Source organism: Alosa alosa, chromosome 2 (assembly GCF_017589495.1).
Source record: "Alosa alosa isolate M-15738 ecotype Scorff River chromosome 2, AALO_Geno_1.1, whole genome shotgun sequence".
Lineage (NCBI taxonomy): Eukaryota > Metazoa > Chordata > Actinopteri > Clupeiformes > Clupeidae > Alosa > Alosa alosa.
In genome coordinates this window covers 2,736,108-2,745,641 of record NC_063190.1, presented here as the reverse complement: position 1 = coordinate 2,745,641, position 9,534 = coordinate 2,736,108, and the positions used below count along the sequence as shown (strand labels likewise).

The 9,534-nt window shown below is 39.7% G+C and overlaps 1 protein-coding gene across 1 annotated transcript; it reads right to left on the bottom strand.

Moving 5' to 3' along the window:
• Positions 1-2,627: 2,627 nt before the first annotated feature.
• Positions 2,628-7,573, bottom strand: nrgna (neurogranin (protein kinase C substrate, RC3) a). The gene is made up of 3 exons (XM_048237484.1): positions 7,420-7,573; positions 4,517-4,663; positions 2,628-3,205 (listed from the first exon to the last, which is right to left on the bottom strand). The coding sequence occupies exons 1-3, from the start codon at positions 7,432-7,434 to the stop codon at positions 3,185-3,187; spliced, it is 183 nt and encodes a 60-aa protein (XP_048093441.1). The 5' UTR covers positions 7,435-7,573; the 3' UTR covers positions 2,628-3,184.
• Between the last annotated feature and the right edge of the window lie 1,961 nt (positions 7,574-9,534).

Below are 9,534 nucleotides of genomic sequence, written 5' to 3'. Positions count from 1 at the left end.
ACTTCACAAGACCATGAAGCATGAAGACTGATTTATCTTTAGCTGATAATAAAATAAAAGCAAGCCATTGTGCAGTGCGTTGAATTGCACTGAACAAGAAAAATATCCTTTCATAGAGTAGGGGATAATAGAACCAGTGAGTATGCAAAACACACCTGCCATGATGACTGTTAGTCTCTCTTAGGGACCTACTCTTTTCCCACACCCCAGAAGGGCCTGAAGCATAATGAATTTCAAGAACATCACAACAATAGACAAGTGTCTCTCAGCACTGTGCTTGGAGCCCATCAAGCTATGCTTTTGTGGCAATGGTCTGAATTAGCAGATGATGGCATGTGAAGTCTCATAGCAGTGAAGTAGCACTCAGCCTATGTGCTAATCAGTGTCTGCTTGGTGATAACCTCACTTACAAGTCTAGGGAACAAGCCTTCTCCAACAGGCAGTTTTAGTTATATTGGTGGGTGGCTTTTGGTATAGTCACTAAATGAACTTAAACTCTGTAAAAACTGTTGATGAAGTCAAATGTAAATTTCTGAGAAAACAGTTAAATGTCAATGTTTAGGATATTTTGAGATATTTATATCACAGAGTAGGCCTAACCTATGATAGGCTATGCCATTTGTGTAGCCTATCATCAGTAGCAGGCCATGTGCTTTTCATTCTTTTGAAATTTGAGGTGATATGACACAGATCCAGCTTTGAATCATTAGAAATCATTTGGTCATATAATCCTTTTTCTAATTATTTTCAAAGGCTGTGGAGGCCTTATCTTTGTGATCATACAACACCCTCTTCTGGTAATTGTTGAAAGTGCTTGTAGGGCATTATGGTGCACACAGCCTCATCAGCTGCAGGGAGGCACTGACAGAATTGTGTATGAGGCTGATATCTGTCAGAAGTATTTCTCCAGTAGCCTAACTGGATAACTGCAAAGTTAATAATAGCAAGTTATAAAGGTATGTGTGACATTTTGACTTTACAAACCTTGCTGCGTAATCAAACCTCTATCAAATGTTGGTGTGTAATCGCCAATAATCCACACATTTTTGACAGTTGTGTGGGTGTGATGGCGTGCATCTTTGAACCTCATGCTACCATGTGTTAGTGGTAAACATGAGCCATTTATCTGTAATATAAAAGAGATAAAAGCTTTGCGCTAAAACCTTGCGAAGTGGGATAGCCATGATTTGTTGCCATTGGAAACCTCGGAGAAATTCATATTTCATAACTCCCACCCCCGGCTGATTCCCTGGACGTGTCAGAGTGAGTGGGTGCGGGCGTAGGTGGCAAGTAGGCTCAGATGCTCCAACTTGAGGCCCCGTTTCCACAGCAAGGGTGAGCACAACTTGAGGGTGAATAACAGACGTGGTTCTTTACCACGTCACATGGATTTGAGGGCTATTTTTAGGCATTGTTCAAGCTTTCTGTGAATAACGTTTACCATTGGGTTGCAGTTATTTTCTTTATTTATTTTTTTCATAGGGAAAACAGGCAGTTTTGGTTTATTTAGCATTCACTGCTTTGTTCTTGACTACAAATGCATTATTTTGACAGACTGAACTGATGTAGGCCTACATGTAAAATTCACCATTGGCTTGCTATGTTTCAGGTGTCTGAATCACACTACCTTAATGGCACCTGTATTACAAATTCCACTTTGCCTCCATGTCTCACGCATTTCCTGTTTTGCCCAATGCACTGCACTCACTGCATCCTGCTGGGCCTTAAGTATGCATGCATCTCCCCCACATAGCGTGTCTTGGCTTCCAACCTTTTCAGCTGAAGTTAAATATGACTGAGGGGGGGAATCAAGTGGATGTGATAAGTCACTACCAAGGGAGATCTAGAGAGAGATAATTACCACATGCTCTACTTTCCCCTGCCCATTGTGATTTGAACATTGTAATTAATACATGAGCAAAGCTGTAGAGAGGAGAGTTCCTTCGGAGTGGAGTCTAAACAAGGCCTAAATGAGCCTAATAGATGGAGGGATACAACTTTAATTGTTCCTTGTGAACAATTGTTGTTGTTATTGTTGATTCTACCCAGAACTTATGGCTGTAACTAGGCTACTAACCCCAAGAATGGAAAACACTTTTGGAATGATGTGGTTGGTGCTTGTGTGTGTATTTCGTGTACCCATGGCTAAGTGACTTGCCTTGTTCCGCCACAATCAGACATGATCTGAGATGATGGTTACTAACATGTCCATGCAGCATAACAATATTTCAACTTGCTCCACTGCACGCAGCTACTACATTTTACTAGATTCATTTTTAATGACCATCTGTGCTATTTGGGAATGTGAGTCTCACAGTTTGAAAGATTAATCATCTGTGTCCCGGAGAAGAAAAATTACACACCAGTAATGTGAAAATCTTCCATATTATTAACAGTAGTCTGTAACGAAAGTGACAGGATTGTAACAGAAAATATTCCCAGTTTAGTGTTGTCAGTTAAAATATCAATTAGAATTGAATTGGTTATAGGCTAAAATAGTTTTATAAACCATTGTGGCACTTTGAGACCTATTTTGGTAAAACAATTACCGGTATTAACAAAGATAGAATGTTAATAAAAACTGTTAAGAGTGATTGTGTAAATCAAATAAACAGCAGAGGCCAGGGTAATAGCATCCAAATCCAAGCACTTGACTGCAGATTTATTTAACAGGCAAAAGAAAAGCACATTAGAAAAGAAACTGTCATGAATTGAACTGTCATATAATAAAAATGCATGTTGTCATTTGTATGTTGAGACTAACTATAGCAAAGAGCTAGAATAAAAACAACCTCACAATCTTCACAGATTGTACTCTGCTTATAATATATTAAGCAATAAAGTAGTAGGCTATATGTTGCAAACCTGCAGCCAAAAAGAAACATTCCACTTAAAAACAGTACATTTCCAAACTGACTAGAGCTTTCACTGGTATGATAAATAGTCATGCTGTGTGTGAGGTTCACTTGTGTGTCATTGAACAGCCATCCTGACTTTATGGGACGAGAAGGAGAGGGGGAGTTCTCGGTTTTGTGGGGACAAGCTCCAAACCTAGATCTACGGTCACTTTTACATGGGCAGGGTTTGCCTTGGAGAGAGGAGCTCTGGTTATTGCAGTGATGTGTTTGTGTTCCCCCAGTCTGATCACTGTGTGGTCTTCGTGGAGCCGGCCTGTCTTTGTCTTTTACTTGTGATCCCGTTGTTTCTGGAACAGAGGAAGTTTATGTAGAGGTCAAGACTGGGTGACTGGATCATGTGCTGCATATATAAGAGTCTGAGTAGATTGTTGGTTGTACACATATAATTTGATATACAGTGCTTTGGGCACATTGAAGTTTTAAGTTTTGGGTGCATATTAAATAAAAAAAAATACAAATCTATTCACTGTCTTTTCTTCTTTATTAAGACAAACTTAAACAGTCCATGTTTTCTGATATCTCAGTTACAATTTCAGGAAAGAAGAGTTAAACATATAAACATATCATGGATAATTTGGAGAAGATTATGCTGGCTGATTGTCTGCAAGCAGCAATTTGCCTATGCACAAAGAACCGACTCCAACTGAGAGAATCACTTTACTGCCCCACCCCAAAGTTGAAACAAAACCCACGCAGCTGGTAGAGCCATTTGAATGTGACTCATAGTTACATTCCACAGATCTCTGCTTTTGTGTAAACTGAGAGATTTGATTACATCCTGTCCGGTTCGTTTCGCATCTTATTGAAGTAGCCTGTTGAATGCTTCAAGCCCATCAATTGCCATTCGTGGCAAGACTACATGTGATGACGGCACTCAAAGCCAGTCTGATGGAAACTGACCGATAGGAAGAGACTCCCCAACCCATCTGCATGAGCCCTTTGCTTCTCACCTCCTGCGGTGTAGACTGCTTTTACATTAGGAGCCAAATTAATGTACAGCATATCTGACCACAATGGACTGTACAAGTCAGCAAAGCAGAGAAATAAACATCAAAGTCTCCTTCTGACTTTATGCTATCTGAATAAAGCGAACACTGCTATTTACTGCGCCGTGCATAAGCAATGCAGTTGAGAGAGTACTCCCTTGACATTCACTGGGCACCATCTGTATTATTGCCTAGCAACCAGTAATTAAGGCTTCATCGCTAGGATACCATTTTAACCATTCTGAAGTTGATGGAGACAACACTGATTCCTAAAGGAGAGGGCAACATTTCTTTTCCAATTCCTTTGGATTTGGATCTTGGGTTTCAAATTTAGTTACAATTCTATATTCTATTCAGAATATATACTGTCTTCTTTAAGATGAGGGAAAAATATTCTTTCTCCTACTCATGCTGAATTAATTACCTGCACACTAGGCTACTATGTATTCTATCAGAGTATTAAGTACTATCAGTATCAATAAGGGCCAAGATCAGAAGTAAGTGTGTTCATTCCAACATCTACTGCCTTGGACACCACTGTTGTCCTGTGCTCATACTGAGACAGACAGACAGACAGACAGACAATATGTTTTGTCATGAGCTTCTGCTCACCTCTTCTCTGGGTTTCTCATCCTTCATTTTCTTCCTGGTCATGTGACCGCGGAAGCCTGCTTGGATCTTGGCTGCGGCCTTGTTTGCGGCCGGGTCATCCAGTGGGATGTCCATGATGTCCTCGTCTGGCGGCTGGCTGCACCCTTGCTAATGGTTGAGAGAAAATGGCACATGATGAACCTGAACAGAGCCCATATAGCAGCCTCATCTCTCTGGCTAATGCCCTGCTCCCTGTGTGACAATGAACGGTGGGGAAGAAAAAAACGTTCACTGTAGCCATATGAGTAATCCACACTGAGTGTTGGATTTTATCACTTCAAAGGTGACTCACAGTGATTCGCAGTTGCCATGGAAATGTAGTTAAAAAAAAACAACTCCCGTGGCCCTCACTTGGGATATATGGTAATGTTGTGTCGGATCTGTCTGATGTGGTGTGTGAACAATAGTGTTTTATCAGCAGAGTGATCAAAAAATCGTTCCTGCTTTGTTTCCGAGTACGGAACTTGCGCTGCTGCTCTACCTTTTCCTTTGGGTGGAAGGTGGCAACAGTTCCCTCCCGAGGCCCGAGTTTCCGAGAGCTCATCTAATTTGCCTTCCCCGCCGGGGGAGTGACGTTAACCGGGGAGCAGGCGCAGGGAGGACTGTGCATCACTGGCTGCCAGTGAAAGGCACCAGCTGAGCCAAAAGGAAACAATATGTTCCTAAGGGCTTTCCATAGCCTAACTCAGGGATAAACTATTGCACAACAAACATGACAACTTAAGTGCATTATATAACTCTTTGTTGTAGATTTTCCTACAACAGTTAGGATCAGAGTAATCCAAGTTATCTCATCTTAGTAGTTAGCTAATACCATCATGATGTGTGGAAATGATTATCATGATTATTCTGGTTCTAAGTCTGCATTTGCTTGTCAGGTTAGAAGATTCGAATACTTTATTTCTTGCTCTGAAAGGCCCGCAGGTTACTGGCATGGCCATGCACTCCAGAAAGTGGTTATATCTGTGGTCTTTGACTGTCAGGAACATGCAAATGACCATCTGTCAAACGAGTCGCAAGTCATGTCCTCAAATTATACAGAGTTAATTGCTCTCTCCTGTTCTCAACAAGTTTTGGGGCCATACTGTGGGCTGGAAGCTGTGAAGCACTAGCGCTTATGCCAGCTATTTACGTAAGAACATGCTCAAGATCTCTTTAGCCTACTTCTTGAAGTAGATACTGGAGAACGGCAAGTATGCAGGTGACTTATACAAGAAAATAATTCAACATGCTTAAAGTTTTTTGTTTTTACAGTCTATGGTTTTCACCAGCTACGAGTGTGATTTTTCTAGTGGTGAGATGATTGATGATTGGATATTCCTGACGAAGATCCAGGGTGATCGAAACGTTGCTATGTTTTTAAAGTAATAAAGTTTATATTTTTGGAGCAATTGCAGTGTGCAGACCACACTTCTTCCACTGATGATTGGATATTAAAATAATCCTATGCAGACTCTTTGGGGCCCATCAGTGCCCACTTCCTGACCACATAGGGCCATTAGAGGACTATAGAGGGCCATTTCTACATGTATTCACATATCTGGCACTTTCATCCGACGTGACATACACTATCGTATAGCTGCACATTGCAATCAGTACACCGGTGTAGTTAGCTCCTTGTTATAACAATTGAATATGCGAAATGACAACATGTTTTTAGTCGCTAGGATTTGCTGATGTCGAATAAATTCATATTTTCTGGTATTTTAAATAGGCCCTCCTCTTGGCATTTCACCAGGATATGGCACTCACATCATTACAGGTCATATGTTTTAATCAAGTGGAGGAGAATAGAATTCATGCAATTAGACACATTGCTGTATCAACTGTGATGTCTGTGTGATTGTTTTGGCTCTCTGTTGGTAAATGGCTTTGCATCTGTCTGTTCCTTGACAATCTTAATGGGATATTCTGGTCAGTAACAATCAACAACAAAAACGCTTTCAACAACATAAACATTACAATTATGCATGCATTCCTGATGTATACACTCAAACTCAGCATCACCTATTAGTTGCCATTGCACATACAATTTAGAAAGATTCCAGAGAACAGCACGGACGGACGGCCAATTGGAGTCCACTGGGAGGTTGTGGTTACATAACAGATTTTTACCAATTACTTTGACCATAATAACATTCCATAGCAATCAGGCTTCAGCTATGGGTTCAAGATGAGCCAGTGTATTATTAGACTTCAGATTCACCTCTTTATCTAAATCATTAATTTGCTAGATTACACAATGTTATGAAAACAATGCAAAAATGATTAAACATTTGTTATGACCATTCACTCAGGACAAACACATGCCAAACTCCTTTCTCAGATTAATGATTCCCTTATTAATGGGGTCTAAATAATAACTTAAAACAGTCAACTTTCCAGATAATTTATACTTTTGCAAACTTGTTCCTCAGAAATGAAAGCATTGTTGTAATACATTTGCATTCATTTGAATGTGGAAAATACTTTCACTGGTAGATTGCATGCAACCACAAGTGTCACATCTCAGTCTATTCACTGGCTCAGCCCAGAGCGCTTTTGCTTTGAAGCAGCCTAAATACGCTCTGTAAACGGAGTTACAATCGCATATGAATTCAAAACAACTAAGTGTCTTCATCAGTTATGTTTTGTGATTCGTAAGAAAGTTACGAACAATTTAACGCAGTAACAGTTTGGAGACGTCAAATCACTTCAGACTCAAAGATAAGGTTGATTGTTATTTGATTCAACCGTCCTCTTGTTGGTTTAAATTGACGATGTGGCGAAGTCGCTCACATAAAAGTTGATCTATGGCCACAAACTTCAATTCCGCATAGATTTGAACACCAAAAAGTCAGATAGATATCCAAAAATGTACTTACGTTCCGACAATCCATTGCTATGGGATGATCCTAACAGCTGCGGTCAAATGTAAGCCTGTCTGCCAACGTTACTGTACAATTCTCTCTCTCTTGTTCTCTCGCTGACAATTATATCTCTCCCTTCCTCTCTCGCCCATTCGCTCTTTCCCCTCATCCGTGAGAACAACCTGAGGCACCAATCACAACGACAGGCAGTAATTTCATCATTCCACATTTGCACGAAAATGTATCACGAAGATTGAAACGCTGCAAACACTTTTCAGGTGACAAATAAGTGGTTTCATCAATAATATATTCTAGGATATTTTGATTTAGAGATGCTTCAGTTTGGTTGCTAGTGTAAATGTAGCCTATACACATCCTGCTAGGCCTACATTTTTAGCAAAACAAGTTTTGGTCTTTGTAAAAGAATGGAAAGAGTAGGCTATAATTGATAATGAAGTCGTTTATTGATTGGTATCTGATGGAAATACTGATGTTTAGGCCTACATACTACACCAACATATCAACATGCAATACTTCACCACTACTTTAACAATAATGTTTGTGTTCACATGAACCATATAGTCCAACAACTTGTCAGACATGACATGAGCACAGAGATGGTACCTGAAGAGTTTAAACCTTCTTTAAATCTTCTCACAGGTATGATCACAACACACTCTCGCCCTCAGAACAGGGAAGAGGGTAGCCTGTTGTAATCAGATCAGTCCATTTATCCATCAATCTGTGTGTGTGTGTGTGTGTGTGTGTGTCCACTCTTCAAATTCTCATACAAGGTGGAGGGTCACTATACTGTATTTCGGTCCGTCATGCACAAATGTTTTTCTTTTTTCACCTTCTCTGACAGGGCAAGGCCCAGCCAACATCTGATCATTAATATAACTTGTTGTTCGCAGTTGTGATCTTGACCTGGACCTGGTGTTACATTGAAACGTTCCTTCCAAATGTCCCGGAGAAGTGCTGTTAGCACCAGAAGGGTTGGTCTTTCAACTGAGAAGGTTTGAATACTCAGATAAGTCGTCCCTCAATAGCAAATTCTGAATTGCTTTCCTATGAAACGCCCGACTGAGTGTCAGATTGAGGGAGTCAGTGTGTGGAACTGGATGTCTTAATAAACCCTTCATTCACAAATACATTCAAGCATAACACAACAGTATAATGTATGTGGGGTGCGTAAGTGACACAGTGCATCTTTCAGTCTGTTTCAGGAGAAACCCAACCCAGCATATGCAGAGATGTGTTTGCAGCCACCTAGTGGTATTCTGAAGAAAGGCCTGATAAAGCCTACTGGTGACATTTAAATCAGAAGATATCAACTATCAGCAAATCAGCATCATCAACCAACCCCATTCACACAATAACATTATCATTATAATGTGAAGAGTTTGGTTCCAAAACGCTATATCCAAAACGCTAAATCTTCCATCATAATGAATAATTTGTTTACATTTTGTTTTACTAGTAATTTCAGTAGAACTGTAATTAACTATTATTATTTGATTTATCTTTACTCAATCAAAAAAAAAAACACAACTGCAATTTGATTGACATTACCTGAAATGCACAATGAAATAACATGACTTTTTAATGTTTTTATGGAGATATAGCGTTTTGGAACAATGTATAATGAACACAAGCATGTTTTCTGTAGAATTATTTGTGCACTAAATTGAACAGTTAATACATGTACACAAGTAACTGAAGCCAACAATCTCATTTGAACATAAATTCTTTTGGAAGTCAAAACACTTATTTAAACACAAATTCTTTTGGAAGTCAAAACACTTATTTTAAACACAAATTCCTCTGGAAGTGAAAACACAACATTCACCCAAGGGGCCTACTTGTCATGCAGTCTATAAAAAAAGTATTGCTGAACATAAAACAGCAGAAATAATATTAACAATAATTAAAGGCACTAGGGATGTCACTGTGTTTATGGACTGTGACATCTGCACTGCCAGATGATCACAAACAAACAGAGGAGAGAGGAGAGAGGATGTGCATGACCTACAGTAAGGGGAGGAGAGAGAACAAAGGGAGTTAGTTATGCCATTTTGTCATCATTATAGTTTAAGTATTACACACGTTGAAATTGAATCTTGATTATTT